This window comes from Sapajus apella, unplaced genomic scaffold, assembly GCF_009761245.1.
Source record: "Sapajus apella isolate SASKATOON/1434 unplaced genomic scaffold, GSC_monkey_1.0 scaffold29, whole genome shotgun sequence".
NCBI classification, from domain to species: domain Eukaryota; kingdom Metazoa; phylum Chordata; class Mammalia; order Primates; family Cebidae; genus Sapajus; species Sapajus apella.
The window spans coordinates 8,443,120-8,460,956 of record NW_022436969.1 but is presented as its reverse complement, the minus strand read 5'-3'; the positions used below and the strand labels follow the sequence as shown (position 1 = coordinate 8,460,956).

General features: G+C 45.8%; 1 protein-coding gene across 1 annotated transcript in view; it reads left to right on the top strand.

Moving 5' to 3' along the window:
* Positions 1-1,077: 1,077 nt before the first annotated feature.
* Positions 1,078-17,837, top strand: part of CABLES1 (Cdk5 and Abl enzyme substrate 1) — a 74,879-nt gene continuing 58,119 nt past the window's right edge. Inside the window, exons 1-3 of the mRNA XM_032293208.1 lie at positions 1,078-1,171; positions 1,305-1,376; positions 7,811-7,903. Coding sequence (XP_032149099.1) covers positions 1,131-1,171; positions 1,305-1,376; positions 7,811-7,903 — 206 coding nt within the window. The 5' untranslated portion in view covers positions 1,078-1,130. The remainder of the gene's footprint in view (positions 1,172-1,304; positions 1,377-7,810; positions 7,904-17,837) is intronic.

The window sequence follows — 17,837 nt, the reverse complement described above, 5'->3', positions numbered from 1 at the left end:
ACCCGTGTCTCCTCCACAGCTCTGGCTGACCCCTGGGAATCTGGCAATATTATAGAAATGGAAAGTCACTGTTAGTAATTGCAGAGTGAACCACAGCTCCTGTAGAAAGTCCGGTATGTCATGAAGACAGAGGGAGATGTGTGCTTGGTTCACACGAGTGAGGAGCTACGAGTGTTCTCCTGTTTTACAGTTGGAGAAGAGACAAGGAGGCTGTATGGTGAGGATTTTTCTTTTAAAGGGTTTGAGTATCAAAAAATTAAGAAAGGTGGAAAATTGATGAAGCTGTTGAATAGTTTGCTACAAAATTGACCTTCCTGATTGTCTTATAACAGCAAAAACAAGCCAAAGGTATCAGAGCAGTTGGTCAGAAGAAGTACACATAGAATTAAAAGCATCATTCTTTGTTCGTTGGGGCAAATTAGAACATGGTTATGACTGCGTGTTCTTAGGCTATATTTTGCCAAATGTAATAAAAAATAGACTTATCTTCATATTTTTAGTTCTGTTTTAAGGAACAACCCAGTCAAACTTTTCCTATCCACCCCCTCTCCACCAAATCATTTACTATCAAATGATGGTCTTTGTTCAAGTTGATTTATTTAAAGTTACCACCACCTTACCCTGCTCCTTGTACCTGATATTCTTAGTTAACTAGGACCTGTTTTTATTTCAGCCTGACGAAAGAAACTGGTAGATTGAGGAGGTTTTAGCAGGTGGTTTGCAATTCCTTAGCAGCCCGGAAGAGTTAATGTTTTGCATAGTCATGCCACGTATTTATTCTCTCTACCCGTATGAGAAATTCTCCCAAAGGAATAATTTCTTTCTTGTTTCTAGTTGCTTTTAAAATCATGCCCATCCAAGGAGCATAACCTTTTTATTGCATCCTAATGACTTTGAAGTTGTTTTTAATAGGGTTTTAGATTTCATATTTATCAGTTACCAGGTTCAAATCGGGATACTTAACAGTATTAGCTAATGCTTTAGAAAAGCTGCACACAGCGCCAGAGTTATTCTATATTATTACAAGAGGCCCCTTGTCTCGTCTGTGTGTGTGTCCTTGGGGAAATGGCAGCCTCAAAAGGACCAGTCACTTCCTTAATCACCACAAAGAGGTCCTCTAACCAGGGAGAATGCTCAGAATTCAGCCAGCAAGATGGGCCTGGCATGCCGGGTGGGAACGTGGCAGGCTCTTAGAGACAGCCTTTATCTGATCTTTTTTTAAATGGCAGTTTTAGATTTACAGAAATGTCTGATGAGTTCTGCAACGCAGTTTTAACGCCCAGATTTTTTCCTTCTCTCTGCAGACGGCGCCTCATCTCTCAGAGATCTTCCTTAGAAACCCTGGAAGATATTGAGGAGAATGCCCCTCTCCGGAGGTAAGTTTTCTGTTTCATTTATGTATATGTAAACAGTACACAGTGATATCCAGAGATTAATTTTGGTTTTTTCAGTTCTTGATCTATAGAATTAAATCTAAAAGTAACCATCTGAATCCCAGGGACTATGGGACATCTCCCAGTGCCCAGCCCACCTCTGGGGGCCGTTAGACCAAGACAATGTTAAGTCCAGTTACAATTGGAACAGCCTAGTTTGCGTGGAGATCTGGGTGTTTTTCTTTCCATGACTCCTCTTCATTTTGTAAACTGCTGCTTAATGGAAGAAGAGCCTGGCTTTGTCCCAGCCTGTCCTCCAGGTGCAGTCACACGGTAGGTACAGTCCTGGACTTCATTCTCAGCAGGAGGGGCAACCAGAATTCCTCAGGAGGTGACCACAATGTCGCTCCCTGGCTAGTTGCTGGAAGCCCAATTAGGATAGTTGTGAGTGCTCTCTGGATCTGAAAGTTTCTGTTTCTTTCTCCCTCGGGATTAGAAAAGTGCTTGCAAGCTGTCTTTTTGGGTGACAGCAATTGCTGAGCTGTGCTGTGCTAGTGACTGGCAGGTTCCCCTCCTCTAACCTAGCCAGGCCCATGTGGAGGAGCGCGCACTCAGGTACTGCACCCGCTTCCATCCTCACTGCAGCCCTGAGCTGTGTGGGGCAGCGTGTGGGAGTGAGCCAGGAAGACGGGGCGCAGGGGCTTCCCAGGGACCGCAGGGCAGGCGGCAGCAGGGAGGGCCTTGGGAGCATGTGAGCTCCTGTGGACTTGCATCCGCTCCTCCTTGAACCTGCATCTGCACCCTGTGAGCCTTGGCCAGGCCAGGACTTGGGAGTGCCTTGCTCCTCCCTCTGAGCCTGGCAGGGTCCTGCTGTGGGGGAGATCCTCACCCTGGAGCTGGCTCGTTCCCTACCTGGAGCTTCACTCCCAGGCCAGAACTCATGTCCATAGGCTTGGCCTGCACGAAGAGTGGAGGACAGAGTGAGCACAGACAACCTGGGGTCAGATGGGAGGTGTTCGGCAACTGTGAATTTTGTCGCTGACATCCTCTTAAAGAGAAAGTCAGACCCAAACAGTCTGATCTCCACTTTTGGAGTCTTTTTCAAAGTGTGGGTAACCTCCAGGAGCCTCTTAGGATGCGTGGTATGTGGCTGTATGGCAAACGTGGCCTGGGCACAAGTGTTACTCTGTGAGGAGCAGTGAAGTGGGGAGAAGCCCATTTGCCTGCAGGAGTCAGACAGAAAGCTACATTGAAAGTCAAATGAGGGAGCTTGGCCTTGGTCCACAAACTCAGTGAGCGTGGAGGAGAGGTGTTCGCAGGCGCACTGAATGGCTTTGGTGTCAGAGTGAGTAACATCGCCATCTGACCAAGGTTCTCTCATTCCTGCCACAAACGGGAAAATCCATGAATAATGTTGAGAATCCCCTGGAGTTTCAAGAGGCTGCTAGAAGCCATGTCCTTGGAATAGCGTGGTCACTGTGAGCCGAAGGAAGCCAGGAGACTCAGGGTATAGGCTAGGAAGCGCTCTTCTCTCTTCAGGAATTCCCAGGCAGGGCTGTCGAGCTTCGGGATGCGCTGTCCTTGAGTCTCGAGGTGGCGAGGAGAGGCCGGAGGAGGACCTGGGCGGGCTCTGTGTTCCTGGTTGGTACGCTGTCACCCTGTGCCCTTGTCGGAATCCACCCAGACTGGTCCTCAGCCTTGTGGTGGCACAAATGAGTGCAGTAAAAGTGCATGTCGGCCTCAACTGTGACTTCCACCGGCTCTCACAGAATACTGCACTGAACCTCAAATCTTGTTACTATAAAATTTTAAGAATAAGTCAGAAATCAAGAGAGTTTTAGAAATCAAGGTCCGTGTTTATTCCATGAAGGGACCTTTTTTTGTTTTGTTTTGAGGCGGAGTCTTACTCTGTCACCCAGGCTGGAGTGCAGTGACACGATCTTGGCTCACTGCAACTTCTGCCTCCTGGTTCAAGCAATTCTCCTGCCTCAGCCTCCTGAGTAGCTGGGATTACAGGCGCACACCACTAAGCCCAGCTAATTTCATATTTAGTAAAGACAGGGTTTCATCATGTTGGTCAGGCTGGTCTCAAACTCCTGACCTCGTCATCCCCCTGCCTCGGCCTCCCCAAGTGCTGGGATTACAGGCACTGCTCCCGGCCCCTTTTTTTTTTAATTTAAAAAACGTCCTCAGCTGGGTGCATTGGCTCACATCTATAATCCTAGCACTTGGGGAGGTGGAGGTAGGAGGATCACTTAGTCCAGGAGTTAAAGACCAGCCCGGGCAAGGTAGGGAGATACCCATTTCTACAATCAATCAGCACATAAATACACAAATAAGGTTCTTATATTGGCTGAACACAGTGGCTCACACCTGTAATCCCAGCACTTTGAGAGGTTGAGACAGAAGGGTCGCTTGAGCTTAGGAGTTTGAGAGCATCCTGGGCAATGTAGTGAGATCCCATCTCCACAAAAGAAATTAACCAGGCACATAGATGTACACCTGTAGTTCCAGCTACTCAGGAAGCTGAGGCAAGAGGATCACTTGATCCCAGGAGTTTGAGACTTAAGTGAGCTATGCTCAACACTGAACTCTAGCCTGAAGTTTCTTAAAAAAGAAAACTTAAAAAAAAAAGAGAGAATTGGACCTGTCACAGTGGCTCACGCTTGTAATCCCAGCACTTTGGGAGGCTGAGGAGGGCAGATCATGAGGCCAGGAGTTCGAGACCAGCCTTACCAACATGGTGAAACCCTGTCTCTACTAAAAATACAAAAATTAGCTGGGCATGGTGGCATGTGCCTGTATTCCCAGCTACTCAGGAGGCTGAAGCAGGAGAATCACTTGAACCTGGGAGGCAGAAGTTGCAGTGAGCCGAGATTTTGCCACTGCATTCCAGCTTGGGCAACAGAGAGAGACTCTGTCTCAAAAAAAAAAGAACTTAAAGAAATGTAACTGTTCTCATTTTTACTTAGAAATTCACTTGTTCCTGGGAGTTATATTAGCATAGTGTAGAAGAAGGGACATTAGTTTTGGAGTCTGGGAACGTGAGTTCTTGGCCTGACTCTAAGTGGGTATGTACCATTGGAAATTCACTTAGTGTCTCTGGGCCCTCAGTTTTCCCATCTATAAAATGGGAAGGCCAGTTGGCTGATCGCTGAAGGCTTCTCTGGTCTGTTGAATGATAACACCAATAATGATGCTGAAGTATTTTGGGAACTGTGGGGGTAGAAGGCTATTAACCCAGCTTGCTTTTAAGCTCAGCAGAAGAACAAATGGCTCCAAGGCATCTATTAGACCTTTTGCATAATTGAGTATATCCTGTAATCAGTGCTAACAAGAAAGAGCTAATCTTTCATTAAATTAGTTTTTAATTTAATTCTATGCTAATTTAATTTTGCATCACTTAAAATGTATGTTTTTAAATGGATGTTTACATGCTGTTGCAGGCAGCTTTGAAATTAATTCATTCTTTGCTTAACCTGCTGCAGCCTGAGCACCCAGTATTCCAGTTCCTTGGCAATTGTTGCCAACACAAGTCTCTTAAAGCATTTCTTAGGTTCCCTGGTGATTTGGTTGAATGCTTAAAAGAGAAAGAAAAAAAAGCAAGACAACAAACAACTTGCTGAATGAAGGGCTAAATGAGTAAGGTGTATGTGCAGTTAGAATTGGGTGCTGCTATGGAAATAAAAGATCTTTGTTAAGTTACCCTGTTAGAAGTCTTACTTTTCTTTAGCATCATAGTTTGTTAGTGGGTTTCCTGTATCTACCTGGAGCTCCAAGAACTGAGCATGCATCATGAGAGGACTTGGACTGAGGAATTTTGCACCTACCTGGTGGTTACCTAATGTCCAAAAATAAAGAGTTAAGCCATCTCTACTAGGTATCAAGAAAAACCTCTGTTTGTTTGTAGCAAATGTGGCTGGCATCGGCACCTGCCCTGGTTTTCCAGTCTGTCTGGGTGGATGGATGCGGGTGGCCACAGCTGTTAAAGTGATCACAGCCCCACTTTCTTCCTTTGCTGGCGCAGACAGCCACCTGTGGCCCTTTTGTGGATTTCTACTTCCAGCAGAAGACCAAGGAATCCAGGGCCCCTCTTTCAGGGAGCAGCTCAGGCCGTCCCTCCTCTGTGCTGGCGTCGGTCCCAGCTTCCTGCAGCTGGGAGGTGGGAGGAAGGCGCCCGGGTTTGCTGAGGTGGCAGGATCTGCGAGCTGCCTGAACCCGCGCGCTGTCTAGCTCTTGGCCTGCTGCCCTCAGATTGGCTAGCCCAGGAAGCTCGGCTCCTGGGAAAGGAAGCCGGGGGAAGCGGTATGAGGGTGCTTCCAGAAACCACTTCATGCTTTCAGGGATTCTCCTCTTAACAGTAACGCCATGTTTCAAGAACCTTCTTTGTGTGTGTATGACAGGTGGGAACTTTTGAGTGGCCCTCAGATTCGAGCAGTCATTCTGGAGGAAGAAATGAGGCCGCTTGGGGTTCTGGATCTGCTCCCAGAGAACAAAAGGCAGAGTGAGGCTCTGTCTCCTTGAACCTTGAGCCAATTAAATCTGTGTTTAGTGGGCCAGGCACAGTGGCTCATGCCTATAACCCCAGCACTTTGGGAGGCTGAGGTGGGAGGATTGCTTGAGCCCAGGAGTTTGAGGCTGCAGTGAGCTCTGGAGGCACCACTGCATTCCAGCCTGGGCAACAGAGCAAGACCTTGTCTTTATTTTAAAAAAAAAAATCTGGGTTTGGAGGCCTGGAGTTGGGACGGAGAGTGTCAGTGCCATCCCCACTTTAACCTTCCTGAAGGCCACAGTAGGCATCTACTAAATGCCTTCAAGTAGGGGTCTACAAACCTTTAAAAGGACCTCCTTTTTTTTTTTTTTAAACAGAATCTTACTTTGTCGCCCAGGCTGGAGTGCTGTGCTGCAGTCTCGGCTCACTGCAACCTCTGCCTCCCAAGTTCAAGTGATTCTCCTGTCTCAGCCTCCAGATAAGCTGAGATTACAAGCACCTGTTACCATGCCAGGCTAATTTTTGTATTTTTAGTAGAGACGGGATTTTATCATGTTGGCCAGGCTGGTTTCGAACCCCTGACTTTAGTTGATGTGCCCACCTTGGGCTCCCAAAGTGCTGCATTTAAGTGAGCGACCACGCCTGGCCCAGAATCTTTCTTTAGAGTCAAGAATCCGGTCACAGACACCCATGTCCCATGGCAGGAACTGACTTCTGTGACCCAGGTCAGAAAAGTTTTTGGTAGCGAAACCCAAAATCGAAAAGTCACAGCCCCTTTTGTCTAGAATAAACATGACACTCTTGTTTGTTGAACATTTTGCTTTTCTGTCATTGTGATTGTGGTTTTGTAACTTAGAATTTGCCGGGTGAAAACACTACACACAAATAAGATCTCCTTGGCCTGTGGTCCGTTCTGCCAGTCCTATAGTACAGGCAAATGTTGAATACTCTAGCAAAATAAAAATTAAAAAAAACTTGAATCCAAGCCATTTTAGTTCAACAAATGTTTATTTAAAATTTACCTTATAAAAAAAAACAAAACAAAACAGCAACTAGCCAGGTCTCTGCTTTTTCATTCAGTGTAAATTTGTGACTTCCCAGGCATAGCAGGTCAAGTTGAAACTTGAGGCAGATGTCCAGGTAATTCAGGCCAAAATCTTGTTATAGAAGAAAAGTGATTCAGGCTTGTTTTTGAACTGAATTTTCCAGTGTTTTCTTACCCCCTTTAAATCCTTTAAATGTACAGTTTTGCTTCCCTTTACCTGTGTTGATATGAGCGGATTCCTTTTTTTTTTTTTTTTTTTGAGATGGCGTCTCTCTCCCATTGTGCAGGCTGTAGGGCAGTGATAAATCTCGGCTCACTGCAACTTCCACCTCCCAGATTCAAGTGATTCTCCTTTCTCAGCCTCCCGAGTAGCTGGATTACAGGCATACACAACACCACGCCTGGCCAATTTTTGTATTTTTAGTAGAGACAAGATTTCGCCATGTTGGCCAGGCGGGTCTCGAACTCCTGACCTCAGGTGATCCACCCGCTTCGACCTCCCAAAGTACTAGTATTACAGGCATAAGCCACTGCGCCTGGCCTGGGAGGATTCTTTTTAAGATAGCAAAAAAAAAAAGTGTTTTGGAACTTTGTTTGTTTTTTTTTGTTTTGTTTTGTTTTTTTTTTAATGCAGGGGACAATAGTCTTGATTTGCTGGCTTTTTAGAGACCCATATAAAATAATATCAGTATTATCAAGGAAGTTGTCTGTCATTGGGTTTTTGTTTTATTTTTTTAAGCTTCCTTGCTTCCAGCTGCATTGTTTTCATTATCCCCGAAGACTTCAGCCTGCTCTGGGGTGACTCAAGCCATTTGTCTGGTCCTTCCTGTCTTTGTGTGGAGATGTCTCATCTGTCCAGTAGGCAACTGACTGTGTTTTTGAAATGACTTTATTTTTCAGATGTCGAACTCTCTCAGGTTCGCCCAGACCAAAGAATTTTAAGAAGATCCATTTTATCAAGAACATGCGGCAACACGATACCAGGAACGGCAGGTACTATACTCACACTGAAGCCGCCGTCAGTGCCAGCGGGTGGGCACAGGGACGAGAGGAGGGGACAGCTTTAGTGGCCAAAACTCAGCAAAGCCAAGCCCACACTTCTAAGATGGGCAGGATCTCATGGAACCTTCCCCGACGGTTTCCACACCACTCACACCAGAATCACCAAAAGGAAATCTGTAGAGAATAATGAATGCTCCCTAAGGTGAAGTGAGATATTTAGATCAGAAACAAACTGAGTTTTTCAGAGCACACGAAAGGACTTTTATAGAAACCTTTGAACAGAAAGACAGTTGAGTTTTTTTTTTTGTGTGGAGGGGTTCTTGTTTGTTTTTCTGTTTGTTTTTCACCACTGTGTGCTCTAGACAATAAATGCCCTCCCAGGTCTGCGCCTGAACTTAGTTGGGTCCTGGCTTTGACTCTCTTTAGGAGAGTAGAATCAGGACTTCACTGGCAGATTCTTCCTCGGTGCTGATCCGATTCCTGGGCCTGCCAACATCTGGATTATGTGTTTCTCCAGCTCTTCAGTTGCTCGTTTGGGAGCACCATTAAATAAAACTGTTTGAAATTTGTATAACCGTGATATTAAAACCTTCCAGACAACAGGTAGATCAGAATCTCCAGTGCCAGCATGCTCATGATTGAATAGCCAAGTCCATTCATCTCAGCCCCAGAGGTACGTGGGGACAGAGTCCAAGACCTCTGAGGTCCCTGATGCTCTGTAACCCTTGGGGGCAGTTGCTCCCCACTGACTTGAATAGGTGAATTAGAGACGCCATCCAGAGCTGAGGTCCGGCTGCAGAGACTCTCTCGTTTGATCTTCTAATTTATAGAAGACCATATGGGCCCCACTAATACTCTCTAATCCGTACAAAATGAAAATTGCTAAAAAGTCTTTTAGTTAGACTCATTAAGGCCCAGCATGACTGTAAGCCGGTGTGTAAAATACCCTGCACAGCCTGTATGATAACACACAACAATTACAGTTTTTACAGGCTTGTTGTCTTGAAGTTTATGCCTGTTTTTAAAGCCTTATAAGGACAGGGAACATTATTTCATAACAATTGCAGTGGTTTCAGAATAGCAAAACTGAGCTTTCCAAATGATTTTTACATCGTCAGTATATGTTCATATTTTAAGTACAGTGCTTTTAGTTTAAATTTACCGAGTTGTTATTTGTGAAATCGAACATTCTGAATTTTTCTTTCTCTCACCCTTATTTTCGCTGATACTTACAAATTGTTGTGCTTTATTTAACCACGGCTGTTGTCTTCTTTTGAGGCTTTTACTTACAGAATACAGAGCTTACTCATGCCATTTTAGAATAATTATTTATCGTTGATTTACATTTGTGTTTTTGTTCATGATCTCTTTAACCATAAAATAAATGCAGAAGACCTTTAATTTCTCAATGAAATCAATGACAAAGCCAAAGGAATGGGTCAAGCTAATAGTGTTCTACCTCTGATGCTAGCTGTCAGGACACAAAGTCAGATAATTACCCCAGCATGGTTAGGCAGTGAGAGGATGCAGTTCATAAAAGACTGGGATTAATGAGATTTCCGAAGAACATTACGGAGCCACCTTCCCCAGCACCCTCTTGGCCTAGGAGAACATAACACAGCTCGCAATTGCTGGCAGTTTTGCTGGGGAGTTTTCAAGGGGAGCCAAGAAGATTCTTAGCTTATCTGAACATCTGAGAATTGGAATTTAGGGCAGGAAAGAGAGCTCTAAGGTCTATGTGGGAACTGCAGGCTGTGGGCTGAGGCAATGGCTGGGCATATGCCCAGGTGAGAGCTGGTTTTCCTCTGCAAAGGGCAGATGAAAGGGCTGGCAGGAGGGGCTGGCCCTCCCACTTGAGGTTTATTAGCAAGGAGGGATTGTCCTTAGATAGATGAAAGCGAGAGCCTGGGAGGAAGCCAGGAAGAAAATACGATTTTAAGGTGACAGAAGGAAATTATAGTCAAGAGCTAATGAATGGGAGGATGTGGCCCAGCCTTTCGAGAGAGGAATGCAGACGGAAGCTCTGCCCCACAGCAGCTGGGCAGCACTAGCAGAATCTCCTGCTGGAGGCAGCAGGGGCACTGGGTGAGCTCAGTTCCTAAAATGATGAGTAGGAGGGGTCCTGGTTGTGATCTCAGAGGAAGGGACCCCCGCATGCTGGTTTCGGGGTCTCCCATCCCTTCATCTCAGGAAAGGGACGTGAGTGTGCGGCACCTGCACAGTCCCCAAGGACCTTGCAGGCCCCCTCCCAGCCTGTGCAGTCACAGTCACATCTGCGCATCGGGCTGTCTTCAGCTCCTGAGTCTCCTTGGGGCCCCTGACGAGCACAGCCCAGCCTCTCAGTCTGCAGGCCAAAGCTGCGGCTCATTTGCTCTTCTGGCCCGGAAATCCCTGGCATGGAGGCTCCCATGTCCCCAGATCTACTGACCGTGTGATAGAGGCCCCAGTACTGAGGAGGATTTGTATTTCTTCTCTCAGCAAAGACCAGAGTGCAGCTCAAGAAATGAGCAGGGAGTCTCTGTTGTGAGACTCAGGTCTGACCTAACCAAGGGTTTCCAGCACATTTTGAGACAGAAAGGGGAAAACATGCTTTTAAAACTGAGAACCAGATATAATAAAAGACAATACTTGTGGCATTGAAAAAACAAAACAACTCAAGTATACCTCATCATCAGTATCTGAGTAGCTGCTTAGAAATAAACTTTGGGGGCCTGAGACGGCTCCATGGTCCTCCTGTGACACTGGACAACAAATCCCAGCTGGCATGCAAAGTGGAAGTGAGCGCCTTCAGCAGAAGCACATGGTTGTGATGGAGGATGGAGTTTGCCTTCTGTTAAAACTCTGTTCATCCGTCTGGCATCTGAATTCGTGAGGCTGGCATCGGGACTTTCTAGAGAGCTTCGTGTGCGCTTACAGTGAGGAGAAGCCAAGCTGAGGCTGCTTTGGGGTCATGCTGCATATCGCTGCGCCAGATGGAGGCTAAGAAGGTCAGTTCCCGACAGATCGCAGACCAGGCCAGATGGAGCGGAGGGAACATCCGTGCCGCTGCTAGGACCAGAGCGCGACAGGAGCTCTTGGCTGGCCCCGCTGGTGTTTCATCTCCTAGCAGGTAGGGGAAGCCATGAGGGAAGCTGCTCTCAGTTCCAAATCTTCCTTAACACAAAAGGCAGGCCAGACCTCAGAGCCTGGAGGAAAGTCATGTTGGATTTCATAGCTGGAAAAGAAAGCAGTGCTTCACTGGATTTTAGGAGCATGGTCACACAAAGTTTAGACTAAGAAGCAGATTCTTCTGGCTTGGACCATATTTCTAGAAGAGATGATACGGTGATAATAGATGTCTTGATTGAGTGCTTGCTGGATGCTAGGCTCTAAGTGTTTAACATGCTTTGTTTCAGGCTGGGCAGAATGGCTCATGCCTATAATCCCAGGACTTTGGGAGGCTAAGTCAACCGGATCGCTTGAGCTCAGAAGTTCAAGGCCAGCATGAGCAGCATGGTGAAACCCTGTCTCTACAAAAATTACAAAAATTAACCAGTGCATGGTGGCACTCGACTGTAGTCCTAGCTATTGGGGAGGCTGAGGTGGGAGGATTGCTTGAGTCCAAGGGATGGAGGCTGCAGTGAGCTGAGATCACGCCACTATACTCCAGCCTGGGCAACAGAGCAAGACCCTGTATGAAAAACAAACAAACAAAAACCACCACCAAAACCCCAAAATACAAACATGCTTTGTTTCATTAATTCAAAATTCAGTAGGTATTCGTCAAATAAATGAGTAGAGATACCTTTTCAATGAGTTTGTCTTCAGGACTAGATCTCGAGGAATGGAAAGAATTTAGAAATAATCCTTGAAACAGCCTTCTGAGTGGGGCATTACTGCCCATGGCAGGCAGAGTAACGGCCCTCAGAGGTGTCCACATCCCATCCCTGGGACCTGTGACTGTGTTAGGTTACATGGCAAAGGGGAACTAAGGCACAAATGAGCTGACCTTTACATGGGAGTTTACCCCAGATTATTCAGGTGGTCCCAGTCTAACTACAGAGCCCTTAAAAGTAGAAGAAAGGGGCAGGATTTTGGGTGTCAGAGTTAATGCAATAGGAGAAAGACTCCTCCGGCTTTGCTGGCTTTGAAGCTGAAGGATGGAGCAATAAACCAAGAAGTGCAAGCAGCCGCTAAGAGTCTGGAAAAGGCAAGAAAGCCAATTCGCCCTGCAGTCTCCCGTGAGAACCAGCTCTGCTAACACCTCGATTTTAGCTCCATGAGTCCCATTTCCAAGTCAGAGCTCCAGAATTGTAAGATAATATGTGTGTGTTGTTTTACGCCACTGACTTTGTGGCAATTTGTTCTGCAGCTGTAAGAAACTAAAGCACTCCTGATCCCAGTTTACAGAGGAGGAAACTGGAGCACACGGCTAGAGAGTGGGAAGTAGAATTCACATCCAGCCATCAGATTGCTGATTCTTCGTTGACGAGAATGATGGGAGTTAAAATCCATATGCAGTAAGACAGTTTTTAAGAAAATTGACAGAATTTGAGAAAATTCTCCCTTGCATTCTGAGTTTTAAAAAGTCATTTGCTAAAGACCAAGGGGTAATTTTTAAAATGGCTTAAGCAAATTTGCAAGAGTGGGGTGAGGGAGACTAATGTCTGGATGAACCAAAGATTGTTAATAAAAAAAAAAAATTGCAACTGTCATACACTGCTGATGGAATATAAAATGGTAGGCGCTGTGGGGAAGTTTGGTGGCTCTTCGAAAAGTCAAACAAAATTACCATACAATTAATTAATTGCTAGTTGTAATTAATTACCCAGCAATTAGTTGCTAGTTGTACACCCAAAAGAATTGAAATAGGTATTCAAACAGATATTTATAGACAAATGCAGTGTTATTCGCAATAACAGTGTTATTTCGCCAAAAGGTGAAAACAACTCCAGTGTCTCATCAGCAGATGCATGGATAGACCATGTGCTGTATCCATACAGTGGAATAATATTCAGCCATGAAAAGGAATGATGTACTGATATATGCCACAATGCGGATGAACCTTGAAAATAAGCCGAGTGAGATGAGCCAGTCACAAAAGGTCAAATGTCATATGACTCCATTTATATGAAATATCCAGAATAGTCCATAGAGACAGAAAGTAGGTAAGAGGTTTCCAGGGGTTAGGGCAAGAGGGAATTATTGCTTACTGAGTACAGATTTTCTATGGGGGTGATGGAAATGTTTTGAAAATACATAGTGATGATGGTTTCCCAACATTGTGCATGTACTTAATGACACTGAATTGCACACTAAGTGGCATTTTATGTTTTTATATGTGTGCATGTATATATATGGATTTATATATATATTTATATATATTTACATGTAAATATATGTATTTATATATATATATATATTTTTTCCCCCTAACAATAAAATAAAACACCGGTAATATCCATAGGCTGCTACTATCAAGACCATGTTCAGAAGCGGAAGGGAAAGAATGGCAGACTTCTTGGGGTGATGGTATGGGGTCAGCAGGTGTCAGCTGCTGGCCTGCTTTTAGCTTCCTTACCAAGTAGAACTAGAGGAAGTGTAGACTCTAAACAAAGCCACATGCCAGTCATACAGTAGGCACTCGGCAAGTGTTTGTTGAATAAAAGAGGCCTCGTAAGTGAATTTTAGTCACCAGGACTAGATCCTGGAGAATGGAAAGAATTTGGAAATACAAATGATTTTTAAAGTGCCATGGAGAATGAATGAAATTCTATGTCTGATGTAAGGCAAAGTTACCTTAAAGTGGAAAAAAAAAGCACGAGGGTGATGGGAGGGGTTGATTCTAATAATCATGGACTGGCGAGCCTAGAGCTGATGGTGAGCAAAGTTTGAGAACAGATGGTTTGTGTGGAGGTTGCTAGCAGTCAACATGAGTTCACTAAGAAAAAGTCATGTTGCTTCAGCTTTGATTCCTCATTGATGGAATAACTTGGTTAGTAAAGTGAGGAACTGCCATGGACATTACATTTCTAGATTGCAGCAAAACGTCAGGCTATTCCTCACTATTGCACGTCCCAATGGATAGAGCGGTGAGAAGGGCTGGGTGATAGTGAAGCTGGAGTTTCTGCAGGTGGCTGAAATTTGTCAGTGACCATTAGCAGCCTGAGGGCAAGTTTGAGTAGAACAGCAAGTGGTATTCCCACCAGCATTTTCTCCTGCAGTGCAGACCAGTGATTGGAGTAAAAGCCCAGAAGCCTCGTTGTCAGCCATGTGGAAAACTAAAAGCAGGGAGAGCAGAAGCAGGAAGTAGCATCACAGATAAGAACCACGATCCAGATACTTCATTCTCTGGAAATGCCAGAGCTAGTCCACCGAGATTAAACTGAGCAAGGATAAATGTAATTCAGGTGGACTATTGATCATAGCACAGAATAGAGACTTTTTAGTGCACGTGAAAAATATCTTGGCATTTAGAAGGACAGCGTGTTCCACCCCAGGCTAACAATGCAATGCCAATACAGAGGGAGCTAATTCAGCTTGTCCTGATGGAAGGCTAGTATCACTGAAGACTGGTGTCGCCTTTGCACCCACCCAGGACAGGTCTGATCTGTGGCGTTGCCATCAGTGTGCATGTCATGTCATAGGAAGCTAGATGTGTATTAGGATGGTCCCCCGGCAGTGGACTCTGTGGAAGGAGTCGTGATGAACCTTGAAAATAAGCCGAGTGAAGTGAGCCAGTCACAAAAGGTTAAATGTCATGTGATTCCATTTGTATGAAATATCCAGAATAGTCCATAGAGAGAAAGTAGATAAGAGGTTACCAGGGGTTAGGGGAAGAGGGAATTATTGCTTAATGACTATGCACATAGAAGATGCCCAATGATACCCTATTGGGATGTATCTGTGAATAAAACAGGATACATCCCAATAGGGAGGGAAGTGATGATAAACGTGCACAGGTGAAAGATGAGATGATGTGCCATGGAGAGAGACAGAGGCAGCCGGGGGTGGGGAAGGGCACGCCGGGGTGATGGGGAGACCTGGGAATGGAGGGGTGAAGGAGGTGAGGGAGCCAGCCTTGGGGCTTTCCCAGTGGTGAAGAGCGCTCGCCCTGAAGGAACAGCAATCGTGGAGACACTGAGGCGGAACGTCCAGGGTGTGTTTGAGGAACTGGAGGAAAGCCGGCAGTGGTGGAGCTGAGCGAGAGCAAGGCCGGAAAGCAAGATGAGCTCCGCGAAGCCGGTGGTGACCGAGGAGGTCCGTCTGGTTGTGAGCAAGGTGGGAACCACGCAGCGTGCAGAGCAGAGGTGCGAGTGATCCGACTCGCCTTGGAACGTGGTCATTCTGGGTGATCCAAAGTCAGGAGTCGGCATTGCACTTCGTTTTGGTAACCTTATCTTTTCTATCGAAAATTAGAGGGTGGGTGGGTATTATCTTCTAAAAGAGTTCATTTTGATACGAAGTTCAAAAGCAACTCAAGATCTTTTTGAAAAACTGGCCACAAATATATGAGGAAGCCATTTGTCAAGGAAGAGAGGTGGCTGGCGGCCTCTGCCACAGCGTCTGGAGTGGGCCTTTGAACCCCCGGTTGAGGAGGGCAGTTGGCAAGTGGAAGCTGCTGCTTATTGTAAGAGGAGAGCTGGTCACCATGGGCTCTAACCTGCATCTTCACTGAGAACCCTACTGTGTGCTGCAGAGCACAAGCTAAACAGAAGTGAAGACAAATCTCAGTTCCCAGCCATTAGATACACCTTGAAGATGACAAACAATTACACAGCCTTGCTTATGGCTGGCCAGGAAGGACTGACTCATCAGAAGGACAGTGGGGATTCTGAGCATAAGGACTGGAGACACCCAGTGGCTTTTGTGACATTTATGCCTAGTGACCCTCTCGGTGCTCCCAGTTCTTGAGAGTCATGAACTTGTGTCTTGAAGAGTGATAGAGCCCTTGTTTCACGTGGGCATCTCGTCCCTCTGTCACGTGGCTGTGTGCGCTTTTACTGGGTGTCCTTTTGAAGTCATCTGGGTGTTGAGTGTTGACATAGCACGCAGGGATGGTTTCACATGCTCTGGAAGTGCCGCCTCCTGGGTCTGCTTCGATAATCCTCTCATTGTGAACAGGTAGAGGAATATCCCCGGGAGTGAGTTGACTCAGTTATCTCCTCCCTTGGGAGGAATTTTGAAAGAGATGTAAAAGGATTTGAGATGGGAGTGGATACAAGAACTGAGCCAGAGTGTTTTTTCTTTAAAGCATGAACTCAGTAGGACGACGTTAAAAAAAAAGATGTAAAAGGCTTCGGCACCCTTTACCTGCTTTTTAAAGGGAGGTGGTGAAAGTACAGTGACTGAAGTCAAGCTGGGGCCTTTCCTTGTCGCACCAAAACATTTTGGAGGGAAAAAGGGGTTGGGTCATAACTAAATTAAGACCTTGTTTGTGATCTCATCAGTTCCAAGCTGTCAGCCTAATTTAGTTTGAAAAATAACTTGGAGGAAGTGGCATCTTTCAAAAAATAAAACGGCTCGTTACCAGCCCTAGACTGGCCTTTTTGAAAGAAGAAAAATGTCATTGCTTTTTCTCCCTGAATTGAATCCATCCAGTTTGACAGAAGTCAAGCATCTTCTGTGTGTCAAACAACACTGACCCTTTCCTGAGCAGGCTACTTTTTCCTCTGGGAGATTGTGTTTTTTGTGAAAAGGCTAGCACCTGCCATCCCTCAGTGGCAGAAGGCGGCAGGAAGCATCTTTATTCTTATCGTCATCGGTGTTTATGATGAGTTCTTAACAAAACCCCAGTCTAGGGGGACAGGGACGGGACTGCCTGAAGAAGCCTCCAGGACTCCCCAGACCTCACCGGGGCTCTGGTTCTAGGCTCTTCCTTCACTGAAATGGCCCCCAGAGCTGCTCCCAAGTCTGATGGACCATTGCATTGCCTTGGCTTTATTCTCCTAGCACTAAGTGGCGGGATGGAGGAGAGGAGCTGGCATGCAGGGCAGTCACTCAGCAACAAGAATTCTGCTGCCCAGTTCCCAGTGGTGTGCTGGGTCACACATGCACCCGGTTTTATTATGTATGCCTCTTTAAACAGCATGGAGGTGAGGCTGGCTTCTTCTATAGTGCTGCACGAGGCTTTTGAGAGAAATGATTTTCAATCAAAAGCAGCTGTGCTCAGTGCCGCACGCTTGGGTACATGTTTGCGGCTGAAAAGCTTGCAGCCTGCGGGTACTTGTTGCTGCATTTCCACCAGTTTGATTTGAAGAAATAAAAGCAGTCATAGAGGAAAGATAGAAGGGTTGGAAATCATTTCCGATTGGACAGAACCTTCCCTTGGTGGTTATATTAGTCTGTTCTCACACTGCTGATAAAGACACACCTGAGATGGAGTAATTTATAAAGAAAAAGAGATTTAATGGATTCACAGTTCCACAGGGCTGGGGAGGCCTCACAATCATGTCAGAAGGCAAAGGCACATCTTACATAGCGTCAGGCAAGAGAGAATGACAGCTAAGCAAAAGGGGTTTCCCGTTATAAAACTATTGGATCTCATGAGACTTATTCACCACCATGAGAACAGTATTGGGGAAACCACCCCATGATTGAATTATCTCCCACCAGGTCCCTCCCACAACACATGAGAATTATGGGAGCTACAGTTCAAGATGAGATTTGGGTGGGGACACAGCCAAACCGTATCGGTGGTTCTGTTTTAATCTTTTGCTTGGCCTGGGATCCCAGAGGAGACGTCAGTTCTTGGTCTCCACCATTGGTTTGCAGCACTTTGAGAAGAAAACAGTAATTGCAGCTAGCGGATGACTGTTGGACCACAGTTCAGGATGCAGCTACCGGGCTGTTCTGGCTGAGCAGGAGGGGAGGAGATCCCAGAAGGACTTCCTGACTTCTTTTTTTTTTTATTTGAGATGTTGTCTCCCTCTGTCACCCAGGCTGG